Genomic DNA, 27,113 nt, shown 5'->3' with positions numbered 1-27,113 from the left:
TAGAGGGAATCAGTGTACAGTAATAACAGTAGACTCATGTTCAGTGAACCATATTTATCTAGGAATCTATCTGTACTATTTTATGCATCAAAGAAATTCTACTCACTTATTGTTCAGAAGATATAAAAAGTGAGGGCAATCCTTAATATGCAGTCCTGGCCATAGAGGCTTAGGATGCAGAGCAAGTGTTCTGGACTCAGATAACCTGAGTTCATGTCTAGGCTCTATCAATATCTAGCTGTGTGACCTTGGTCATGGTAGCCTGTATGTGCTTCAGTTTCCTCAAGTGTGAAATGGGTAATACTGATAGTATCTGTCCCATTGTAGTATTGTGAGGATTAAATTAGTTAATGCTTGTACTACAGTAAGTGCCATATTAGTTGTTATTCTTACATTTTAGTTTTACTACTGTTATCACTATTATTTTTGTTATTGATATAAACTATTCATTTTGGAATTATGCTCCTGCCAATCTCCACGGTTATATAATTCAGAATATTCAATAATTGATTTAACAAATGAGGCTGATTCATTGTTCTCCTGCAAGTTAGGGAAGAAAAGGTACAATTCTGTAGTACTGTGGCCAGTGGGCAATGATGATGTCTTCACAAGCCAAGAGCTTCCAGGGAGCTCTGGGTCTGTAATCAGCTTAACACGCACGCACACAGCATTGTTCCCGTGGCAATCCTGAGGCCCAAGGGAGCTGCAGAGTAGAAGGCGCTTAGCTTCTGTGTAATAAGGAGATGCAATGACTACATCTGCCATCAGAACTGGCTGCATGATGTCGGGAAGGAGGAAGATACCTGGACATCAGCAGACCTGGATTCCAGTTCATCAGCAAGACCTCTCACTGTCCTAAGCCTTTGCAGTTCTATCCTGCTTTGTAATTCTACAGTGAGACAATCTATGGACATGGTCATAACTTTGAAAATCTGCTAGAAATGGCCTGTCCATAACTGCAGACCTGGGGGCCCTAACGTTCATAGTTCTGCAAACACTCGTGCTATACACTGTACTTTCCTGCTGGTGATTATGGCCCTGGAGCAAAGAACATCATATTCTCATCCTTTGATTAGGGACGTGAGTCAAAGCCCTACTCTTCACTTACTGCCTACATCAAAGGAGTTGAAGTCACTCTTTCCTATGAGTCTGGCACCAGAACTCTGCTTAGGGAGGAAGCTGTCTGTAAAAATATCCTGCAAAGTTGCCTAGGGTACATGAGCCTTTCAGGGCAGGACCAACATGTCAGAGAATGGGGATAAAGTGCTCTGTTTGAAGAGGACATTTGTTTTACTCTTAGAGGAGAGCATGAAGAAGAGGGCAGTGGGAGAAAAGGGGGAGACGACTGTGGGACTGTGTGACAAAGGGGGATTCAAACGTGAAGGGTCCATGCAAAGTCCCTGTGTGAAATAGCCAAAAGCTATCAAGATTGGAGATGCTTGCTATGTGATTAAGAGTTGTGTGCATTACTGAACTTTTCTTCCAACCTTATTTATATTTTCAGAAGTTTATTATGTTTTTATAAAAGTCTACTAAAGCTTTTAACAAAATGTTTTGTGTAAGTGAATTTTGTTATTTTTTTCCGAAACTGTGGCGAGGCTGAATTTTACATTTTGTCTTCTGTGATGAGAAACAGAAATAACACACATGGAATCAGGAACCTGAAGGCAAGGGTGACCAAGAGGACTTTCATCTTTCAAGAATTTACAGAAATCCTGGGGAGGTGTGGAATTTGCATTTCTGTCAGTCACTGAATTGAAAGGTTGGAGTCCACCTCAGTGAACTTTCAAGGGGTAGGGAGGGCCTGTTTGCATCTTGGTTGTTTATATGACTCGGGCCAGTGACAGACTGGCCTGGGACTACAACTTCTTTCAACCAGTGGGTATTTACTGAATGCTAAACATATGTCAGGCATTTTTTTCTGGTATTGGAATATGAAGGCAAAGAAAAAAAATTCTTTTCCTCTGGAAACTTTCTAATTGGAAGGTGAAGTTTGTAATCAGAGTGATCACACTTCCCAATTTGTCTGGACATTATTCATTTATTCTAGCTGTTCTGGCCTAATTATCACTATCTCCCACTTTCATGCCTCAGAAGACCCAGTTTGGAGATAAATTAACTGGCAACCATTCCACAGAGTTGTTATAAAGATTAGATGATAAAATTTATGTGAAAATGCTTTGTGAACTGTAAAACATTATACAAACAAAAGGAGTAAGAGATTTAAGTTCTTTTATTGCATTCTTCTATTAGAGACAAATAGAAATGTCCAAAATTGCTATCTACCTTGGTCTCTGTTATTGCTCTGAGATCTACTTGAATTTGCAAGAAAATAAAATTGCCAGAAAATTAATTTCATTTTAATGAGGCTGGGCATGTGCTCAACCATTTGCAAGATTAAATTTACTTCTGTGATCTGTTCTGGTTCTTTACATGTATGCTCAAAGGTTTTTGTTGTTCTCAAATTTATATGTCCTTTCAAAATTAAGATTTTAAGATTATGATGGATTTTGGACATGGGGGACATCCTAATTCCCTAGGAATTCAAAAGCCTGTTTTAGAAGAGAAAGTATAAAAGCACTGTGTGTGCTTCAGTCATGTCTGACTCTTTGCGACCCCATGGACTGCAGCCCGCCAGGCTCCTCTATGGGATTCTCCAGGTAAGAATACTGGAGTAGAGAGGGAGGTGGGAGGGGGATCAGGATGGGGGATACATGTAAATCCATGATTCATGTCAATGTATGACAAAAACCACTACAATATTGTAAAGTAATTAGCCTCCAACTAATAAAAATAAATGAAAAAAAAAAAAGCATACTGGAGTGGGTTGCCATTCCCTTCTTCCAGCGAATCTTCCTGACCCAAGGATCAAACTTATCTCTCCCGTGGCTCCTGCATTGCAGGCGGATTCTTTACTGCTGAGCCACTGGGAAAGCCCAAGAGGGCTTGTCCAGGACTTGAACCCGGGACCTCTTGCACCCTAAGCGAGAATCATACTCCTAGACAACTGAGCTACTGCTTGATAAAGCACTAAATGTTCAGTATTTACTATGAAGAAAGCATAGTGCCTGCCCTCAAAGAGCTTCCAGTCCCTTAAATCAACCCACATGAAAAAGGTTGTTGTTTTTGTCATAATTTTCTTTTTCATAGTTGAGGGAACTAAGACATACAGAAGTTAACTTGGTCAATTTTATAGGCAGCAAAGAACTAGGATTTATATATATAAATCACACACACACACACACACACACACACACATCATCTGATCCCAAAGTCTGTTGATCATTTATTCATGCACCCAACAAATCTATATTTAATACTGATGGTGTGCCAGGCACTGTGTATATGTGTATATGGTGGTGAATAAAACAGATGTGGCTCTTGTTCTCATTTCTAGTTTGGCATCATCATCAGCATGATTAGTCAGACTATCATTTATTAAACAGAACTTTTCAGGTTCTGCTAAGTGTTTTACTTGCATTATTAATTACAATTATTAAAATGACTATGAGTGAGGTATGATAATTATTTCTATTTTAGATTAGGAAACCAAGCCTAAATGATGTAAAGCAATTTGTTTAATCAGGGAGTAGTGATGCTTTGAATGTGTCTGTAATTCATACTATTAGAAATCCCTTTACTGGGTGGTCTCCCTGTGCTAAGTACTATTCTGAGGGGTTGGTGTGGTAGTGGAGGATGGGGTGGATAAAGTCGAGTTGGGAAAGCCTGGGGTGCTTTGGTCTTTATAAAATCATTTTCTCCTAAGGGTAGACTTTGGTCTTGGGGGAAAAGTGTTAAGAATGTAATCACTTTTAAAATTTTTAGCAAAAATAATCAAACAATCAAGTACAGATGATTAAAGTTGAAAAGGATAATAATGACTATAGTGATAAAGAAACTATATAGTACATAATATTCATAGATTGCATATTTAGGTCTACCTGAAGTGAATTATATGAGAATGCCTTGAGTGGATGTCTGACCCTGATTAATATTAATCTGACCTAGTTTCCATTTTTGTCTAGTAAGTGAAGAATTTGTTCCCCTAAGGTGCATAAGTGCTTGCATCTTAGGTAAATCTGACACTCTTTGGTCCTCAACACTTTTTTTAATACAATTGTGAGTCATGTATATATACATATATATTTAGTTGGTTTTGGTCTTCTCAGCACCCTTTCCACCTCTACTTCCTGGCTATAGAGCCTCTTTTTTTTGTTATTGTTGGAAATCCATAACTCCAAGGCTCGGGTGGAGCTGATCCCATTTCTCATTTCATGCTCACAGGGATTCTCCCATCTTCTTTGCCACAGTGATGGATTCAGGGATGGGCACTGAACCAAAGCAAACAAATTCAAATGCTCCCTGGGACTTCTCATTGCAAGTATGAGAAAAGATGGCTCTTTCGAACTGGGGTTTGCTCAGTGGGTTGGATGTGAGCTTGCTACTGCTGATGGCTGTTCTGCACAAGTCTCAGATCGCCTGGTCACGGGAATCTTTGTATTTCTTTTCTTCTATTTTTAAATGACATATATTTTTATTTCCCCTTTTCAATTTTATGATTTATTTATTTTTAAAAATTAAAAAAATTTTAATTGGAGGAAAATTGCTTTACAGTGTTATGCTAGTTTCTGGTGTTCTGCATTTCTCTTTGCTTGAACTAAGTTGAACTATGTTTCTGTTACATGTGACTAAAAATTTCCTGGTTGAATCAGTATATCACCAGAAGTGTACTCTTTAAAAATAAAACAAGTGTCAGACTGCACTTTTTCTTCCACTGCACTAGGTTAAATTGTGGACATTCTAGTTTCCTCATTAAGGCACTGTGCATGCAGCTAGGGCCATCCGGTAGCCGAGGACCCTGGTAAGTGTTCTCAGGGCTTCAGGGAAGCAGATGTCCTGATCTGTTATCTCAGGCACCCCTGAAGTCACAGGGGTGAATCTCTGAGATCTCTGTGGCAGTGTAAAGCCGAGGAATCCAGATGTTCCCAAGACTCATACATGTAATATAAAGAAAATTGAAAAGAAGTGAGGAGACCTGAGTGAAAACTTTGGCTCTGCTATTGATTTGCCTAAGGATCCTGAATGTCTTTCAGACTCTGCCTCAACTTCGAAGTTTGTAAAAGGCATGGGAGTAGCAAGGTGAAAGGGCTTTTCCAAAGGCTCAGCAGTAAAGAATCTGCCTGCAATGCAGGAGACACGGGAGACCCGAGTTTGATGCCTTGGTTGGGAAGATCCCCTGGAGAAGGAAATGGCACCCACCTCCAGTATTCCTGCCTGAAAAATCCCATGGACAGAGAAGACTGGCAGGCTACAGTTCATGGGGTCACAAAGAGTCGGACACAACTGAGTGAGCACATAAACATGTGAAACGGGGTACTGTGGCTTCAAGGCGGCTTGGGGATGAAGTAAAAATAAGAGTCCAGTAGCAGACATAGGTCTGCACCATCTGTACTGAGGGTCTAATACACATGATCAATCTGCTCCATGATATCAAAGTTAAAGATTTGGCTAAAGAGATAAAAATGAACCATTAGGAAACAAGAGGATTTGGGAGAGCCTGGCTTGTAGTGAAAGCACATGAGGAAGATGAAAAGTGGTCTCATATAGAGAAAGGTTTAATAATACTTTTGCAAAGAATCTACATTGTAAAAATTACTGAGTGAATTTCATCTCTAACTGAAATATTTCACTGTTCTCCAAAAGTTTATCTCCTATGCCCTTTTAAGCCTAAAATAAATATGCCACACATTTTAACTTTGGTGATCTCTTTTGGAAAAAATATCATCTATTTCCATTGCATAATAATTAATAACAATGGTAACTTTGCATTGCACTATGTGATGAAAGTATCAATATGAATATCGCTTTTTTGGTCTTAATAAGGCTATCTAAACAGTTTTGGGTTTTAAAAAAACAGTATTAAAAGGAAAGCAATCATGCATGTGTTGTTTAAGCTGCCTACACACAGAAAAAAGCGTGGGAAAGATCAAACACATAATTAGAAATAGATTTTTAATTTTCAAAGCAGGGCCATAATAAGTTCCCATAAAACCTATTCATGAGTCATCTAAATTTAAGCAAAGACAGTTTCTCAGTAAACATTTTAAGGTGCTAGTTACTTATGAAATGTATCTGGTGCAAAGAATTATTGGACATAAACTAATTTAGAATATTGTGCTTCTCTGCTGGCTCAGACGGTAAAGAATCCATCTGCAATTCAGGAGACCCGAGTTCAACCCCTGGGTTGGGAAGATCCCCTGGAGGAGGGCATGGCGACCTACTCCCCTATTCTTATCTGGAGAATTCCATGGACAGAGGATCCTGGTGGGCTACAGATCACTGGGTCACAAAGAGTTGGACATGACTGAGTGACTAAGCACAGCACGGAAGCATTTTGCTTTATCAAGGATTAATCAAGCCACTTAAAAATGAGTTACTTAGCAAGACTAATTGTGTATTGATGCCAGTACTAGTTTGTGACAATAATTATGCATTTTCTAGTTTATAGAATTAGAGAGGATGCATTCAAAAGTAGTTTCAAAACATTAGATTTTATTTACTTTTATTATTCAAGTTTAGTTTTTTAAAAGATACAGTTTTAAAGGAAAATGGCTCAGAAAATAGTGATTTTCATTGTTTTGTATGATTTAATCTAATCACTAGCATTCTTATTAGAAAATTTTCTAAAGTTAGACAATTGACTATTTTTCTTGGTATTCGAATTTTTATTCCAGGATTCTTGCCTGGAAAATCCCATGGACAGAGGACCCTGGCGGGCTACAGTCCAAAGGGTCGTAAAGAGTCAGACACGACTGAGTGACTGATCACGTGCACATTATCCATGCCTGTGTGATTTATATAGACTCTTTAAATACTGCCTGTGGATGTTTTGATTATATCTGTACTTGACTTGTACAGTTAATTCCATAAGATACTTTTTCCTTTTTTGTTGCTTTGACATGAAGTGTGGAGTTTTCTTGGCTACAGTCTGTCTATTGTTCAGATCTATAATATATGAGAGCATAATTTATTTTTCTCTTAACATTTAAAAAAAAAACAAACTAAGTCCATACTTTATTAAGATTTTCCTAGTTTCAACCTAATGCTCTTTTTTTTTTTCTGCTCAAGAATATTACCCAGGAAACCACATTATTATTTAGATGTCAGGTCTCCTTAGGCTCCTTGGGGCTGTGACAATTTCTGAGACTACCCTTGTTTTTGATGATTTTGACAATTTTGAGGAGGAATATATTATTGTTGCACTCTCTTCTAAAATACTTTTCAGAAAAAGAAGTAAGCAATAGAAGTTATTCTCTTTATGCCACAGATGAACTTTACCAATGAAGATTAAACCTAAGGAAAAAGAATTCCTCTTTTATAGAGGACAGCTGTCATCACATATTACACTTCAGTGCATGTACAAAAGTGAAAGAATATACACCCACATGATTTGACCTCCAAGGTGTATGAGAAAAGAGGAAAAAATTGGGAGTAACTCTATGCCCAGAAGGCTTCCCTTGTGACTCAGATGGTAAAGAATCTGCCTGCAATGCAGAAGACCCAGGTTCGATCCCTGGGTCAGGAAGATCCCCTGGAGAAGAGAATGGCTACCCACTCCAGTATTTTTGTCTGGAGAATTCCATGGACTTTTAGCCTGGCAGGTTAAAGTCCATGGGGTCACAAAGAGTCAGACATGACTGAGTGACTAACACTTTCACTTTTTCTTTCTATGCACAGAAAGGATCAAGGGGTCACATACAATAACTTCTACTATGAGTAGATGTTTTCTGGCTTCACTGAAACTGCTGCATGGGGGATGCAGATAGGATGAGGTGACTGCCAGAGCAAGTTGATAAGCACTGGATAGTTTGTTAAGGTAAGTCTGGGGCCCTTTCCAGTGGAAATCTCTGATTGCTATGATTAGGCAGGGCCTGCCTGAGAGACAGAGGCAGATGGAAGAATGAGGGGATCTTAGATTCTTGAGTTACTTTTCCTGCAGAATCTCTAGAGGTGTTTGAAGTTCAGAAGTATTAATAGTGTCACAACTCCTCTGAGTAAAATAACCTGATTTAGCAAATAAAAATACAGGATTCCCAGCTGTGTTTTAATTTTAGATAAATAACAAATAATTTTTTTTTGGTGTAAGTATGTCCTATGCAATATTTAGGACAAGTTTAAGCTAAAAAATTTACTTACTGTTGATCTAAACATTCAATGTCCTGCATTTTCTCTGGCAACTCTATTCTGCTCCTAGTCCTTGAATTCCCTGGGTGTATGTGTGAGCAGGGGTTGAGGGGAGGAGGCAGAACTGAAAAGCAGGAGAAGGATGAAGGGTGTACAGTCTCTAGTTTCAGATCATGCATATCAGAGAGCAGTTTCCTTAATGTGAAAGACAAATGTGACATCATCTAGTCTCAAAAGCTACCCCAGGTGTCAGCATTTGAGAAACTATGGGCTTCCTAGATCTCTGGAACAACTTTTTTACTCCCTTTTCTCTTCATTTTTGAACATACTTAATAAATCTGTATCATATAAATAGTATTCTTTAATATATACAGATCCTAAAAAAGAATGAAACTCAATGGGACAAAAAAGAAGGAACAGAAAATGTATATTTTCCCTGTTCATTCTTTTCTCCCCTAGGTTCTGATCTATGGACCAGTGCTTAGTTTCATCTCTCTTTCTTGTCTTCCTCTTTCACCTTACTTCTGATTTTCCCAGATGATAGAGAGAATAAAAACTGAATTGCACAAAGGTTACTTATATATTAGATAATTGAAAACTAAGCATAATTATAAAAATTAAATGTTAAACCATGTTACTTGCCCAGGCATAAGTTTTAAAATACACTGGAAGAAAAAGTTAACAAACTAAAAGAATTTGAAACTGATATAAATATATTCTTGGCCACTAAGGAAGTCAGCAAAAGCATTACACTTGATATCCTTCACAAATCAACTGGCTTAAAATCAGAGAGCATCTCAAAGCCTGCACAAAATAGAGTTGACACACCATAATATTTTAATGGCATAAATTCCCATTAGCATCTACTGCTGCATAAGTAATGTTCATTATAGTGATTAGAAATGTTAATTTCTGAGAGCAATCATAATTTCCTTTAATCTTCTATGGCCGTGTTTTCAAAACAGCAAGTTATGACCCATTAGTGGGTCATAAATCAATTTGGTGGGATATAATAAGCATTAAAGAGAATAGAATAGGTTAGAATTGAAAATATCCAATTTCATTGCATACAGTAAATGTAAAAACTATTTTATTTATTTTATTTCAGCTTTCTAACTACATATGTGTAACTACTTGGTTATAATATAAAATGCATTTAATATGGTCTGTCACACACATAACAGTTGGAAAAACAACTATTATATATTAGAACAAATAAATTCTGACTAACTTGAAGGTGACATACACTTGTCTCACAACTGGTGAAAGAGAAAGAAAATATTTTGAATAGAAGACATTATGATGACTAATATTTTAACTGATAATTGGGCCACATCTCCATTTACTATGAGTTTTGGTTCAAGGAGGTAAATGTGGTGTTTTACTTTATTTATTATCAAGGGACAAGGCATGCCTTTTACTTCATAAATTTTTATGATTCAATAGACATGACTGAATTGTAGTACATTTAAATTTTACTGAGTGGCTTAACTGGTGGTTCAGTGGTAAATATTCACCTGCCAATGCAGAAGACACAGGTTCAATCCCTGAGAAGATGTTACAGCAACTAAGCCTGTGTCCTTGTGCCTGGAAACCCCAACTACTCAGCCCTCAGGTCACAACTTCTGAAGCCCAAGTGCCCTAGAGTCCACGCTCCACAACAAAAGAAGCCACCACAATTAGAAACACGCATGCCACAATTAGAGAGTAGTCCCTGCTTGCCACAGCTAGAGAAAAGCCTGTGCAGCAACGAAGACCTAGCACAGCAAAAAGTAAATAAATAAATAAAATTTTTTAAAATGTATAAATTTTCTGAAATCAAGTCACACTATAATAGGCCTATTACAGGGAAATTTAATAGCATTAAGAATGTCTGGAGATGTATGGAGAGAGTAACATGGGAACTTACATTACCATATATAAAATAGATAGCCTACGGGAATTTGCTGTTTGTCTTGGGAATTCAAACAGGGGCCTGTATCAACCTAGAGGGGTGGGATGGGGAAAGAGATGGGAGGGAGTTTCAGAAGGAAGGGGATAGATGTACACCGATGGCTCATTCATGTTGAGATTTGACAAAAAACAACAAAATTCTGTAAAGCAATTGCTCTCCAATTAAAAAATAAATTAAAAAAGAATGTCTTACAAGAGAAGCCCTTATGTTATCAATAATTGGATGTGTCATGGTATTATTTGAAATTATATCCACTATGAGGAGACATAAGGTTGCTGTCTAATCCATTTAAATCACTTTTGTACTCCCTGTATATAGAAACTCTTTACCTTTGAGCAAAGCGGTCAGGATGGCTAAATCAATGTCCTGGTGTCCTTCTGATCCCATCCGAAATACTGTAATCTGCAATTAGAGAGAAGGTGACCATTAGCAATACATTTTTTTCCCTCAAGAGAAATTAAATCAATGAGACCGTATTTGAACACAGACTATCTTAATATCTATAAGGTAGATTCTTAACCACAGAGAAAGCATACATGGCAAGAATTCAATTAGACGGCTCTGTAATCCATTAAGAGGGAGATGCCTCAGTAGCCTCCAAACAGAAACCAATTTAGATAATTCACTGATTATGGTTACAATCTCTGAAGCCAGACACAAAGGAAAATGTCCCCTTTTATCATTTCACCTTTAGAATAAAATTTACCAGATTTGCAGAAATGTGTAAGCCATAATTTAGACCGAGTTGAGAAATTAAGTGTTTAAAAAGTTACTACGCCCTTCAGTAAAGGTACCATGTGCATCTGTGCATGTGTTCGTGCCTGTGTTTGTGTGTTTACGCATGCATACAATATAGCCATCACTACATTCTCTCCTAGCAATAACTACTCAAGGGTTTCAATACTGTGATGCCTCTAGATCCTTCAGTCCTCTCAACACTTTAAACCTTCTTGAGAATGATTTAGCAGTATCCAGGTGGTAAGAATGAAAAAGCAGACAATAAAATAACATTTTTCTTTTTAATTTTGGTAAGAAAAGTATTCTTTGGGGATGAATGAGGAGGCAGAGAGTAAAGTCGCTTTAGTCGTGTCCGACTGTGTGCGACCCCATGGACGGCAGCCGACCAGGCTCCCCAGTCCCTGGGACTCTCCAGGCAAGAACACTGGAGTGGGTTGCCATTTCCTTCTCCAATGCATGAAAGTGAAAAGTGAAAGTGAAGTCGCTCAGTCATGTCCGACTCTTAGCGACCCCTTAGCCTACCAGGCTCCTCCATCCACGGGATTTTCCAGGCAAGAGTACTGGAGTGGGGTGCCAGTGCCTTCTCCAACAGAGGTAGCAGTGAAGGAGTAAAACACACTTAATGATAATGAAGATTTTTCTTCCAAGTCAGAGAGAAGCTACTTAAGGAAGCCAAAAGATTTGAATATCTACATTGATTGAATTACTACTGTATTCAGTTGCTTTAGACTTCAAGCTTGTTTACCTGTAAAATGGGGAACTCATAGAGCTTGCTTATTTCTAACTACATAGGAAGTAAACTTCATAGGTGACAGGTTGAGCGTTCCAGTCTGACCGGACGCCCATGGAGGGCGGGCCATAAAAGCCCGCGGTTTGTTCCTCTTTGTTCCCAGCCCGCGCTTTCTTCCTTATATGGATGGTCCTTGCTCTTCCTCGTCCCCAACCGGTGCTCTCTTCCTTATATGGATAGTCCAATCAGATGCTGAGCCCGCGCTCTCTTCCTTATATGGATAGTCCAATCAGATGCCGACACGGAGTCCCGAGACACCAATTGCTGCCGTAGCCCGCGTTTTTTTCCTTCTATGGAAAGACTCCGCCTAAGCGCCCGCCCTGGCTATAAAAACCTTTCCCCACCCCTCATACCTCGCAGACTCCCTTTGTCTCTTTACTCACCCACCCCCGGGAGTTCTGCCCGAGAGCGACCGCCCAATAAAGGCCTTCACCAACGGTCCTTAGAGGTGGCTATTTCTTCCCGCTGCATTTTCTAACAATAGGATTGGCTAATACATAATTCTGGGGAAGATGGTTAAGGACAGGGAAGCCTCGTGTGCTTCAGTCAATGGATTGCAAAGAGTCAGAAACAACTCAGCAATTCAACAATATATAATTCTAAATTTTTTACTATGATGAAGAGCACAGGTACCTAGACTCACAGACTGTTAAACTATCAGTTGCTTAGAAATCCTCTAGCCCACTGCCCGGGGATAGAGTAATTTGTTTATGGTCAGCATCAAGTTAGAAGGCAGCTATGCCAGGAAGTCAGTAGCTCTCTTGTTTCTGTCTTGTGCCTTAAATACTGGGAAGAACTAAGGGAAGGAACAAGATCTTTGAGCACCTGACTCGAATGGGTTAAGTAGCTGCTTATGCTTAACCGTTAATATCTGTTTATGTCCTTCAATCAGAGCCTGGGGTGAGTGTAAGGCAGAGATTACTAGCTGAAAAGCCTCATAGGCCTTTGAATTAAAAAATGTAAAAGATATAGAGGGAGCCAGGCAAAATCCACCTAAGTGCTGTGTTTGGCCTCCAGGCCATAGCTTTGACCTCTGACAGGCTGGAGGCGGTACCCCCGGCTCCAGCAGGTTTGCACTAAAATCTGCTTCTGCATAAGCACAAGTTTGGCCAAAGTGCCAAACAGGACATTCTCCCAAACAGCTCTTGATGCCCCCAGAAAATCCACTTGGGAGATGAGGGGCAGTTCTCTGTTTTGAACTCAGGAGTGCCTGAATTGGGAAGAAAACTTGAAGTCCACTGGAGAGAGAACCAAGAGGCAGAAGTGGAATTTTGGCTAAACCTTTAACTCTTTAAGCCAGGGCTGGCTAAGGTCCGAAAGGTATTATTGTGTGCTGAGATGGTAGCAAATTACAGACTATCAGAATAACGTCTCTCATTGTTTTAGAAGAATTCAGAAATTAGGCATCAAATGGAACTCCTTAAACGTCTCACCTACTTGTTTTGCAGATGCCTAAATTCCACTGACTAATTAGAGATCCCACTTCAGATGCAAATTCTTCTGAGGCAGCAAATAGATAAATTAAATTTACTCTGAAATATCAGATTACCAGGCTTTCTTTGGAACAGATTTGAGGAGGGGAAAGGAAGGTTTACAGTATGGAGTGGGGGTGGTGGAGACACAGACATTTGTGCTATTGTTTATCAAGGAACCTGAAGTGGCATTGTGCTCTGGGGCATTACAGGTTTTCTGGAAAGCTGGTGTGGAGGGAATAGCTGTCCACCTGTCCATGCTGAGACTGAAGAATCTAAGGACTCCAGAAAGAGTCTGACCAGAGGGAGACTGAAGGATCCAAAGATGAAATTTATTTCATAATTTTCCCTTGAGTTGATCTGAGATATTATGTCTCCACTCCTCTAAATCTTTAAATTTAAATTTGAAGTTAAAATGTTTTAAATATCACTCAATTTATATGTCTTTCTCAGAAAAAAAGATGAGTCAAACAAGAAAACCAGAGTTGTCTTCACCTACCACCCTTGGTGTTGGCAAAGAGGCAGAAAATCAGGCATTCTTAAGTATTCCTGGTGGGGATGTGAATTGAATAGTAGTTTTGGAGTATTATAGGTTGATAGAAAGTTTCTTGGTTTTAATGTATTATTTAGTTCAGTTCAGTCACTCAGTCGTGTCTGACTCTGCGACCACATGAAGTGTAGCACGCCAGGTTTCCCTGTCCATCACCAACTCCCGGAGTTCACCCAAACTCATGTCCATTGAGTCGGTGATGCCATCCAATCATCTCATCCTCTGTCGTCCCCTTCTCCTCCTGCCCTCAATCTTTCCCAGCATAAGGGTGTTTTCAAATGAGTCAGCTCTTTGCATCAGGTGGCCAAAGTACTGGAACTTCAGCTTCAACATCAGTCTTTCCAATGAACACTCAGGACTGATCTCCTTTAGGATGGACTGGTTGGATCTCCTTGCAGTCCAAGAGACTCTCAAGAGTCTTCTCCAACACCACAGTTCAAAAGCATTAATCCTTCAGTGCTCAGCTTTCTTTATAGTTCAACTCTCACATCCATACATGTCTACTGGAAAAACCATAGCCTTGACTAGATGGACCTTTGCTGGCAAAGTAATGTCTCTGCTTTTTAATATGCTGTCTAGGTTAGTCATAACTCTCCTTCCAAGGAGTAAGCGTCTTTTAATTTCATGGCTGCAATCAACACCTGCAGTGATTTTGGAGCCCAAAAAATTAAAGTCAGCCACTGTTTCCCCATCTATTTGCCATAAAGTGATGGGACTGGATGCCAAGATCTTAGTTCTCTGAATGTTGAACTTTAAGCCAACTTTTTCACTCTCCTCTTTCATGTTCAGCAAGAGGCTCTTTAGTTCTTCTTCATTTTCTGCCATAAGGGGGGAGTCATCTGCATATCTGAGGTTATTGATTATTTCTTCCAGCAATCTTGATTCCAGCTTGTGCTTCATCCAACCCAGCGTTTCTCATGATGTACTCTACATATAAGTTAAATAAGCAGAGTGACAACATACAGCCTTGACATACTCCTTTTCCTATTTGGAACCAGTCTGTTGTTCTATGTCCAGTTCTAACTGTTGCTTCTTGACCTGCATACAGGTTTCTCAAGAGGCAGGTCAGGTGGTCTGGTATTCCCATCTCCCTCAGAATTTTCCACAGTTTATTGTGATCCACACAGTCAAAGGCTTTGGTGTAATCAATAAAGCAGAAATTGATGTTTTTCTGGAACTCTCTTGCTTTTTCGATGGTCCAGCAGATGTTGGCAATTTGATCTCTGGTTCCTCTGCCTTTTCTAAAACCAGTTTGAACATCTGGAAGTTCATGGTTCACGTATTGCTGAAATAGTAGCGTATAATATTTTGCTAATTGTTGTTAAATAATAAAAATAATTAATGTATTATCATTTAACAACAATTAGCAACATATTATTTGATACTATTTTATTTAGAATCTTTGTGATTATGTTAGTAAGTGAGGCTGGTATATGTCACCATTCCTCTTGGTTTTGATACAAAGGTTGCAGTATATTTTCGGTATAAATTGGGAAGCTTTTCAAATTTACCTATGCCCCAGAACAATAAATGTAACATGGAAATTCTCCTTCAGGCAGATTTAGTAGAATGTTTATAAGTTATCTAGCACTGAAGCATTTTTAGATGATCACTGATCATCTTTGTAAATTTTCAACAGCTATTAATCAGTTTAGATTTTCTGCCTCTCCTAGGCTCAATTTTACATATTTTCTGATGTAGTCAAAAATTTCATCTAGATTTTAAAGTTTGTTGGTATACAATTATACACATAATTCTCTTATTTAGAAATATCCTTTATATATATAAATCTATGGAAGTTGTTTCATTCCTCTTTCATTTGATCAAAATCAATGTTATTTTAAAGAATAAAATTTTAATTTTATTGATCAATAATAGTATTACTTAAAATTTGAAGTTACTATTCTCTGCTCATTATTTCTTCTGCTTTTTCTTCCTTAGCTGTTCTTTTCCTAGAAGTTGACTTCCTGGTCAATTTATTTTCATTGTTTGTTCCTAACAAATACATTTACATGTTTATATATCTCATATGTTTTTATATGCCTTATGTAATTTTAATTACTTTAAAATATTTGCAATTTATTTTCTCTTAAAATTGTTTTTAATACTAGAGAGTATATTATATATACTCTATAACTAGAGAGTATATTACATATATATTTAATACTAGAGAGTATATTATATATAATCTATAACTAGAGAGTATATTACATATATATTTATAACATTTTCTAAATGTATTATTTCGTTTGAAAAAAGTGTTTACTCCTTACTTGCTGGGTACAAGTTCAATATTATATACAGATTACATACTAATTTTAATTCAAATATCTACATATTTAATTGCTTCTTCTTTCTGATTACTCATGTTAAAATCTCCTATTAGGTCACAGCTATTCCTTGAAAGTAAACATTATTTCCTTTGTATGTTTTGAAACTTCTTATAAATATATACACATTAATAAAAAATTTGTGGCAATCTGTTCTTGGTAGATTGAAGTTTTAATCAGCATATAATGTCTCCTTTTCCTATTTAATGTTGTTTCTTTGTACTGTATTTTGTTTTATGTTAATTTTGTAGTTGTCACACACACACTTATGGGAGATTAGGATGTGTCTGGTGTATTATTCCATCTGATTGTCACTTTTCTGTGGTCACTTTGTTTTAGGTGTGTAATTTATAAACAGCAAGGCTAGTTGTCTTTTCTAAAACTCAAATAGAGTCTCTCTCTCAAAGGCAGAAATGAATTCAGCTACATTTAATTACTAATTTTTTTGTGTTTTCTTTCATTATATTTTGTTTTCCATCGTCTAGATTTTATTATCATTTCCCTTCTGCATGTTCCTTTTCCTTCAACAGTATCATATATTTGCATATATCATTTACACATGGCAAAAACAATCCCAACAGTATAGAGAAATACATGGTAAAAATTAACTGTATTACTTCTGTCCTCAGTTTTACAGCACCCGTTTAGAAAGGTAGCCAGCATTATTAGTTGTAGAGATGCTCTATACACATATAGAGAGAAATACATGTGTCTCCCTTTCACGTAAGTGGTGGCAAGTTCTACACGCTACTTTATACTTCACTTTTTTTTTTCACTGGACAATCTATCCTGGAGACCATTTCATTCAGCCACAAAGAGATGTGCACCATTATCTGTTCAGTGCTTAATGTTTCATTATATGCATGTACTTCTATTAATGAATATATGGGTTGTTCCCAATCTTTTGTCAATATTAGCACCACTGCAGGGGATACCCTTGTATGCACATGGCTGAATATATCTATAGGATAAAATTTGTAGGTGTGCAACTTCTTGGCCTAGTTAATCTGAGAGGAGATCTTTAATTCATTATTCTGATTCTACTCCCAGGACTCTCCTGCTATCTTTATTTTGATCCTTTATGGTAAGTGAAATAACTTTATTTAGAAAACTATAGTGTCTATACCTGATTTTAATAATCCAGAAATTACTCAAAATTTCTTGTCTCCAAACATGTTACCCTTTTCCACCTTTGTCCAAGCTGAGCTCTGATAGGGATGCGTTTAAGGAATATATTTTTTGTCATTTTGGTTTTTTTGTCATTTGAAGGGTAGAAGAGATACTCATGTGTGTTCATTCTATCAAATCTTGTTAATGCAAATTTTAATAGGAAAAAATTTTAAATTAGATAGAAGTCATTAATCTAATTTTTTAAAGACAATTTAGTAAACAAAGCCTGATTTTCCTTGTAAGACTGGTATATTCAACATGCAGCCTGAAATTGATTTGACATGGTTGGTTATTTTGTCAAGACACTATGGAATACAGAGAAATTAATGTGTTCTTCAAGATTTCAAAACAACAATCATCAAACATTTTTGTTACAGAAAAAAACAACTTTCCCCCCAATTCAGTTTGACATTTTATGTCTTTCACTTGCTTATGGACAGACTGCCCTAGCTTGGGTGGAATTCTGATTCTCACATGAATGCAAGTTCAACTGTTCAAGATGAGATGATTTCCCTGCTCTCTGCCCCTTCCTCCTATCTGCCAACCAGCTTCTCTGCTTCTGTTCCTGCTTCATTTTGCACTCCTTTAAAGTCAAGAATTTGTCACCCTCACCTTCTGCATACAAGTGATTCATTGAACACACCTTTGCTGAGCTTCTCTGTGCTAGGCACTGTTTAGGAGCTGGGAACAAAGCAATGAATGAAACTGACAATTCCTGCCTTCACAGGGTGTAGTCTAGTGAGGACAGACAGAGGGAAAGTAACTTGATATATGACATGTCAGATTGTTGAAAATGATGTACCGCAGTGCTTCTCACTATTAACTTCCTTCTCCATCCCCACTATCACAGCATTGTTCAGTCTGTAGTACCTTAACTATTCCAATTGTTTCACTATTGGTCTTTCCATTCTATTCCCCATGCAGCTATTTAAGCAGTCTTCCTGATTATATAACCCTCCTTATTAAAATTTTAATGGCCTCAATTATTTATGGTACAAAACTAAAAATTCTTAGCAGGGCATTCAAGGAATGCTGGTATTCCATTCCTGGCAATTTCTTTTGTCCTGTCTCTTGCTGACTACATCTTCACCACCATGCCCTTGCAACCTCTCCCACCACCACAGCTATGACCCAACTCCACACACCTGATGCCCACCTTGTGCTGAACAACTTAATCCTTTCAGGGGTTTGGATGTTGTTTCTAGCCTCTTAGCCTTTGTTCATTCAGTTCTTTCTTTTTGGAAAGACTTTCTCTCTACTTGGTGAGCAAACTACAAAAATTTCATTGACATGTACTACTGAAGAAGACTTTCTATAGAATTAGGATTGGAACCTTTACTTCTCTTTGTGTATTTATGACACTCTATAAGGCTGTCTAGCATACTACTTTAACCCTTCCTTGCCCTTATTTGCACATAGGTCTCTTTGTTTTAAAGAGAAAACCATGTGCAGACAAGATTGCTAGTCCCTGCTCAGTAAATATTTGTTAAGTGGATAAATCATCACCAAACAGTTGTGTTCAGGAAACTGGTTTGGAGAAACCAAAAAGTAAAAAGTATCACATTTCACACACAAATGGTAACAGCTAAAGTAAACAGGACTGTTGGGCTACATATCAAGAGTATATTTTAAGCATTAAGAGTCGATTTTAACATAAAAGTCTCCTGGACACTATATTACTGCTAAGCACTTAGTCAAACATTATGTGATAGAAACTAGGCAGACTGAGTTTTAGAAATTATTGAAGCTTTAGTGTTAATATATAATACAATATATAATAAATAAAAGAGGACAGTAAAAAAAGCTGGCTTAAAACTCAACATTCAAAAAACTAAGATCATGGCATCTGGTCCCAACACTTCATGGCAAGTAGATGGGGAAAAAAATGGAAATACTGACAGACTTTATTTTCTTGGGCTCCAAAATCACTGCAGATGGTGACTGTAGCCATGAAATTAAAAGATGCTTGCTCCTTGGAAGAAAAGCTATGACAAACCTAGCCAGTGTAATAAAACCAAGACATCACTTTGCTGACAAAGGTCAGCTGTGGTTCTTCCAGTAGTCATGTATGCATATGAGAGCTGGACCATAAAGAAGGCTGAGTGCTGAAGAATTGATGTTTTCGAATTTTAGTGCTGGAGAAGACTCTTGAGAGTCCCTTGGATTGCAGGGGGATCAAACCAGTCAATCCTAAAGGAAATCAACCCTGAATATTCATTGGAAGGACTGATGCTGAAGCTGAAGCCTCAATACTTTGGCCATCTGATGCGAAGAGCCCACTCATTGGAAAAGACCGTGATGCTTGGAAAGATTGAAGGCAAAAGGAGAAGAAGGCCGGAGAGGATGAGATAGTTAGATAGCACTGCCGACTAAACAGATGCATTTGAGCAAACTCCGGGAGATAGTGAAGGATAGGTATGCCTGGTGGGCTGCAGTCCAGGCGCTTGCAGAGGCGGACGTGACTTAGTGACTGAACAACAGCAAAAGTATTCAGATGACTTTGATGAGATATAGGTGGCACCAGTTAACCCACAGTTTTCACCGCAGTGTTTGAAACTTTGGTGCCTTTTGGATTAAATCATAGTTTAGACAAAGACTTGAAGCAAGAATATATTACAGAAAAATGAAAAAAGACCCAGAAATACAGAAATGATTTGGGAAAAGTGATTTTATATTTGAAGATGGTCTGGTCCATTTTCTGAGCAGCAAACAAGTACAGTTACCACCTAAATAACAAAAGAAGAGATTTTGTGGCTGAATTAATCATGGACTTCCCACTTATAAAAGCCCGCAGGTATAGTTGAACAAGATGAAGGTACAGAAAAAAAAAATACTGAGAAAATTAAACTGACTCCTTTTCAAGGTGTCAGTTAATTAGCTTAATTTGTGATTTATATTTATGTCACAGTGAGCAATAAATCTGTGAAAGCAGACATGGAGATTGAGCCTGGCTTTTGAAAATGAAAATAACCATGATATCAAACTGAAAGACATCTATAATCTGCAAAAACACTTTGGTTCAATCTATCAAAAATAGAAAGAAACATTTTCACAATCATTTCATGCTGTGTTAGATATGGAAGAGATGATATCTGAGTTTAACAAATGCTTTGTAACGTGTCTGAGGATTTTAGAGAAACACCATAGCTACACAACAGATAATCAGCAAAGTTCATATGATTTTTTTTATGAATTTAGAAAAGTTAAACAATAATAATGTTAACCAATAGATTTAAAGACATCAAACATGCTACATCTAGAAATTCCTTAAAGGACACATCTCTAAAATATTTCTTATTTACTCATTAAATTACTTAATAAAGTCTGGAGATGTGTTTCCTGAGGATAGAAACAGGAAAAGAAGGAAAGAATCAGACTCATAAGTAATTCAATCATCACAATGCAAAGACTTTTAAAAATCATCAGTGTAGCAGAATATTTCCCTGATGAATTATTAATGTTCCAGATAATTCAAAATAATTGAGTGATTAATAGAAACTGCAAAAATCCATGTTCATCAAGATATAGAATAATACAAACCCCTGGATAAGGATCTAAATAGGAATCCTGGTTGGTAATAAAGGTCTCTGAGCAGATAGTGGCTTCAGTTTTCACTTTGGCACAATCAAAGGTCACTTAGTATAGGGAAGAGAACAGTGAAGCTGGATGACTGGCATTCTATGCACCTGAAGTTTACTCCTATTTGATTTCCAGCATTTCAAAAGTGAACGCCCCTTGCTGACAAAACTCTTAAAGTTAACATTTTGCCAAAGGAATGGGCTTCTAGTAATGAACGTGCTGATTTACATGGAGGAAAGGAGAAAATCAAAGGAAATTCAAACATACCTAGGTCAAGAGGAAGGGGATATATGTATACTTATGGCTAATTCATTCCGTCATTAGGATGATTCCAGAAGTTTGGGGATCTTGTCACTAGAAATGAGTCTCATAACTAGAAATGAATATTTTATAAAAAATACATAAATTACATAAGCAGTTAGTTGTGGTTGAAAGGAAGCTTGTGTTGTCCTTGAATCAGATATGTTATAATAGGCCTCCAATTTCATTAGTAAAAGTGCTGCAGAGAGGGTAGCAACTCTCATAAAGCTGGTTGCACCAAAATCGTAATGGGAAGAGACACATGCATATGTTGAAAGGGCAGACCTCACACATGGAGGCAGAGCAGCTACAAGCAAGATCAGAAGTCCCGTCTCTATTGGCACCACTACTAACCACTGAAAGTTCTTGTCATGTCTGACTCTTTGCAATCCCAAGGACTATAGCCAGCCAGGCTCCTCTGTCCATAGAATTCTCCAGGCAGGAATACGGTAGTGGGTTGTCATTCCCTTCTCCAGGGGATCTTCCAACTCAGGGATCAAACCCAGGTTTCTGCATTGCAGGCAGATTCTTTACTGTCTGAGCCACCAGGAAAGCCTCAGTGGCTCAGTTGGTAAAGAATCCTCCTGCAGTGCAGGAGACCCAGGTTCAGTCCCTGGGTGGGGAAAATGAGCTCCCTCAGGCTCATTCCAGTGCACCAGCCCTGAGTACCCTGTCTCATGCATCAAGCCTGGACTGGTGATCTGTTTCACATATGATAATATACATATTTCAATGCTATTCTCTCAAATCATCCCACCCTCACTTTCTCCCACAGAGTCCAAAAGACTGTTCTTTACATCTATGTCTCTTTTGCTGTCTTGCATATAGGGTCATCATTACCATCTTTCTAAATATACTGTATTGGTGTTTTTCTTTCTGACTTACTTCACTCTGTATAATAGGCTCCAGTTTCATCCACCTCATTAGAACTGATTCAAATGCATTCTTTTTAATGGCTGAGTAATATTCCATTGTGTATATGTATCACAGCTTTCTTATCCACTCGTCTGCCGATGGACATCTAGGTTGCTTCCATGTCCTGGCTATTGTAAACAGTGCTGCAATGAACATTGGGGTACACGTGTCTCTTCAATTCTGGTTTCCTCGGTGTATATGCCCAGCAGTGGGATTGCTGGGTCATATGGCAGTTCTATTTGCAGTTTCTTAAGGAATCTCCACACTGTTCTCCATAGTGGCTGTACTAGTTTGCATTCCCACCAACAGTGTAAGAGGGTTCCCTTTTCTCCACACCCTCTCCAGCATTTATTGCTTGTAGACTTTTGGATAGCAGCCATTCTGACTGGCGTGTAATGGTACCTCATTGTGGTTTTGATTTGCATTTCTCTGATCATGAGTGATGTTGAGCATCTTTTCATGTGTTTGTTAGCCTTCTGTATGTCTTCTTTGGAGAAACGTCTGTTTAGTTCTTTGGCCCATTTTTTGATTGGGTCATTTATTTTTCTGGAATTGAGCTAGAGGAGCTGCTTGTATATTTTTGAGATTAATTCTTTATCAGTTGCTTCGTTTGCTATTATTTTCTCCCATTCTGAAGGCTGTCTTTTCACTGTGCTTATAGTTTCCTTTGTTGTGCAAAAGCTTTTAAGTTTAATTAGGTCCCATTTATTTATTTTTGCTTTTATTTCCATTACTCTGGGAGGTGGGTCATAGAGGATCCTTCTGTGACTTATGTCAGATAGTGTCTTGCCTATGTTTCTCTTATTTTTAATTTTGTCTTTTGATGCTGTACAGTTCCCAAGGCATACTGTCTCAAATAAATAGGTGGTGCAAATGAAATCATTTGGTGAACATAAGCTTTGGATATTGTTGTTTTGTTTTGTTTTCTTTGGTTTGTTTTAGCATATAAGTCATGTCACAATACGGTAATTATTGAATATTGGTCATGAACCCAATCAAGGCTCCTTAGGTCCATGTCTGGAATCTCCTTCATAGTCTAAAGAGCACTTTGTGATTCTAAGCTGACACACAGGGAGGACAGGAAAAAGTGACCAGTTGATTTTATGATGAGGGCAAAAACAGAAACAGGCTAAACGCCTCATCTACTAATTTTCTGGGGGAAATTTCAGTAGGGCTCTCTACAGGACTGGAAAGCAAAAAACTGAAAGTCACTCAGTAGTGTCCAACTCTTTCTAACCCCACGGACTATAGCCCACCAGGCCCCTCTGTCCATGGAATTCTCCAGGCAAGAATACTGGAGTGGGTAGCCATTTCCCTCTCCAGAGGATCTTCCCAACCAGGGATCAAACCCAAGTCTCTTGCAACACAGACAAATTATTTACCATCTGAGCCACCAGGGAAGAACAGGGCTGAAACAAGATGACAACCTTTTATCTACTATCTCCTGCTTTTGGTCCTCTTACTGACAACTGATACTACCTCTTTCACGAATTATATTGCCAGCTGATCTACCTTACTAGATACAATGTGACAGATGCCAGTGACCAGCAATATTTCTAGAAATTTCTTTTTAAGCCTCATGGTCTTGGCTGGTAGAATCAAGAATATTTGTCATCTATCATCTTGTCAGCCAACCAGATGGGTGAAATTCAATTTGACCCAAAGTAATATTTTCCATCCCAGGAAGGACACTATTGTGCTCACATGCATTATCTTGTGTATTTTTATAAAATAAGTAGATATCACTGAGGAGAATATGCAGGACAGCAGGTGGTTCTTATAGGTCAACACCATATGGGCTTTTTATTAGGGTGTAATAATTTTTAGTGTGGGTTTTTTTGGGTTCAGTTCAGTTCAGTCAGTCATGTCCGACGCTTTGTGACACCACAGTTCAAAAGCATCAATTCTTCGGCGTTCAGCTTTCTTTACAGTCCAACTCTCACATCCATACATGTCTATTGGAAAAACCATAGCCTTGACTAGACAGACCTTTGCTGGCAAAGTAATGTCTTTGCTTTTTAATATGCTGTCTAGGTTGGTCATAACTTTCCTTCCAAGGAGTAAGCGTCTTTTAATTTCATGGGTGCAATCACCATCTGCAGTGATTTTGGAGCCCAGAAAAACAGTCAGCCACTGTTTCCACTGTTTCCCCATCTATTTGCCATGAAGTGATGGGACTGGATGCCATGATCTTAGTTTTCTGAATGTTGAGAGTTTTAAGCCAGCTTTTTCACTATCCTCCTTCACTTCGATCAAGAGGCTCTTTAGTTCTTCTTCACTTTCTGCTATAAGGTAGTTTTATCTTATATTCTTTATCATAACAGGATGAAACTGCATGTTTTTCTTTTTTTTAATTTATTTCTTTTATTTAAGGATACTTACTTTACAGAATTTTGCTGTTTTCTGTCAAACCTTAACATGAATCAGCCATAGGTATATACATATCCCCTCCCTCCCTCCCATCTCCCTTCCTACCCCACCCCTCTAGGTTGATACAGAGCCCCCGTCTGAGTTTCCTGAACCATATAGCAAATTCCCATTGGCTATTACATATGGTAATGTAAGTTTCCATGTTACTCTTTCCATATATCTCACCCTCTCTTCTCCTCTCCCCATGTTCATAACTCTATTCTCTATGTTTGTGTCTCCATTGCTGCCCTGTAAATAAATTCTTCAGTACCATTTTTCGTGATTCCATATATGTACTCTAGAATATGTTATTTATCTTTCTCTTTCTGACTCACTTCACTCTGTATGATAGGTTCTAGGCTCATCCACCTCAATAGAACTGACTCAAATATGTTCATTTTTATGGCTGAACAATATTCCATTGTGTATATGTACCACAGCTTCTTTATCCATTCATCTGTCAGTGGACACATAGGTTGCCTCCATGTTCTAGCTATTGTAAATAGTCCTGCACTGAATAATGGGATACATGTGTTTCTTTCAGTTTTGATTTCCTCACGGTATATGTGTAGGAGTGGGATTGCTGGGTCATATGGTGGTTTTATTCCTAGTTTTTTAAGGATTCTCCATACCATCTTCCATAGTGGCTGTATCAATTTACATTCCCACTAATAGTGCAAGAGCATTCCCTTTTCTCCACACTCTCTCCAGCATTTATTGTTTGTAGACTTATTGATGATGGCCATTCTGACTGGTGTGAGGTGATATCTCGTTGTAGTTTTGATTTGCATTTCTCTAATAATGAGTGATGTTGAGCATCTTTTCATGTGTTTGTTAGCCATATGTATGTCTTCTTTGGAGAAACGTCTGTTTAGGTCTTTTTCCTACTTTTTGATTGGATCATTTGTTTTTCTGATATTGAGCTGTATGAGCTGCTTGTATATTTTGGAAATTAATCCTTTGTCAGTTTTTTCATTTGCTATTATTTTCTCCCATTCTGAGGGTTGTCTTTTCATCTTGTTTATAGTTTCCTTTGCTGTGCAAAAGCTTTTAAGTTTAACCAGGTCCCACTTGTTTACTTTTGTTTTTATTTATGTTACTCTAGGAGGTGGGTCATAGAGGATCCGGCTTTGATTTATGGCATTGAGTGTCCTTCCTAAGTTTTTCTCTAAGAGTTTTATAGTTTCTGGTCTTACATTTAGGTCTTTAACTATTTTGAGTCTATCTTTGTGTATGGTGTTAGGAAGTGTTCTAATTTAATTCATTTACATGTAGCTGTACAGTTTTCCCAGCACCATTTATTGAAGAAGTCCCACTGTATATTGTATATTTGCCCCATTGCATATTCTTGCATCCTTTGTCAAAAATAAGGTACCCATAGGTGCATGGGTTTATTTCTCGGCTTTCTATCTTGTTTATATTTCTGTTTTTGTGCAAGTGAGATGCTGTCTTGATGATTGTAGCTTTGTAGTATTGTCTGAAATCAGGAAGCTTGATTCCTCCAGCTGCATTCTTCTTTCTCAAGATGGCTTTGGCTATTTGGGGTCTTTTGTGTTTCCATATGAAACTTTTTGTTCTAGTTCTGTGAAAAAAATGCCATTGGTAATTTGATAGGGATTGTATTCAATCTGTAGATTGCATTTGGTAGTATAGTCATTTTCACAATATTGATTCTTTCCACCCAGGAACATGGAATATCTCTCCATCTGTTAATGTCATCTTTGATTTCTTTTATCAGTGTCTTATAGTTTTCTGTGTACAGTTCTTTTGTCTCCTTAGGTAAGTTTATTCCTAGATATTTAATTCTTTTTTGTTGCAGTGGTGAATGGGATTGATTCCTTAATTTCTCTTTCTTTTTTTTCATTGCTACTATATAGAAATGCAAGTGATTTCTGTGTATTGATTTTGTATCCTGCAATGGCAACCCACTCCAGTGCTCTTGCCTGGAGAATCCCATGGACGGAGGGTTCTGGTGGGCTGCAGTACATGGGGTCGTGAAGAGTTAGACACGACTGAGCGACTTCACTTTCACTTTTCACTTTCATGCTTTGGAGAAGGAAATGGCAACCCACTCCAGTGTTCTTGCCTGGAGAATCCCAGGGATGGGGGAGCCTGTTGGGCTGCCGTCTATGGGGTCTCACAGAGTCGGACACGACTGACATGACTTAGCAGCGGCAGCAGCAACTTTGCTAAATTCACTGATTAGCTCTAGTAATTTTCTGATACTATCTTTAGGGTTTTCTATGTACAATATCATATCATCTGCAAACAGTGAGAGCTTTACTTCTTTTCCGATCTGGATTCCTTTCATTTCTTTTTCTTCTCTGACTGCTATAGCTAGGACTTCCAGAAATATGCTGAATAACAGTGGTGAAAGTGGACACCCTAGTCTTGTTCCTGAACTTAGTGGCAATGCTTTCAGTTTTTCACCACTGAGAATAAATTTTGCTGAGGCTTATCATATATGGCCTTTACCATGTTAAGGTAGCTTCCTTCTATGCCCATTTTTTGAAGAGTTTTCACCATAAATGGGTGCTGAATTTTGTCAAAGGCTTTTTCTGTATCTATTGAGATTATCATATGGTTTTAATCTTTCAATTTGTTAATATGGTGTATCACATTGATTGACTTGTGTATATTGAAGAATCCTTGCATTCCTGGAATAAACCCAACTTGATCATGGTGTATGAGCTTTTTGATGTGCTGCTGAATTCTGTTTGCT

General features: G+C 38.0%; 1 protein-coding gene across 9 annotated transcripts in view; it reads right to left on the bottom strand.

Moving 5' to 3' along the window:
• The window catches only part of TRPM3 (transient receptor potential cation channel subfamily M member 3), a 702,629-nt gene that overhangs the window by 256,577 nt on the left and 418,939 nt on the right, over positions 1-27,113 (bottom strand). For all 9 annotated transcript variants that reach the window (XM_070480357.1, XM_070480358.1, XM_070480361.1 and 6 more), the window contains one exon: positions 10,468-10,540. In XM_070480357.1, the coding sequence (XP_070336458.1) occupies positions 10,468-10,540 (73 nt within the window). The remainder of the gene's footprint in view (positions 1-10,467; positions 10,541-27,113) is intronic.

This window comes from Odocoileus virginianus, chromosome 18, assembly GCF_023699985.2.
Source record: "Odocoileus virginianus isolate 20LAN1187 ecotype Illinois chromosome 18, Ovbor_1.2, whole genome shotgun sequence".
Taxonomy (NCBI): domain Eukaryota; kingdom Metazoa; phylum Chordata; class Mammalia; order Artiodactyla; family Cervidae; genus Odocoileus; species Odocoileus virginianus.
This window is presented reverse-complemented; position numbering and strand designations above follow the sequence as displayed.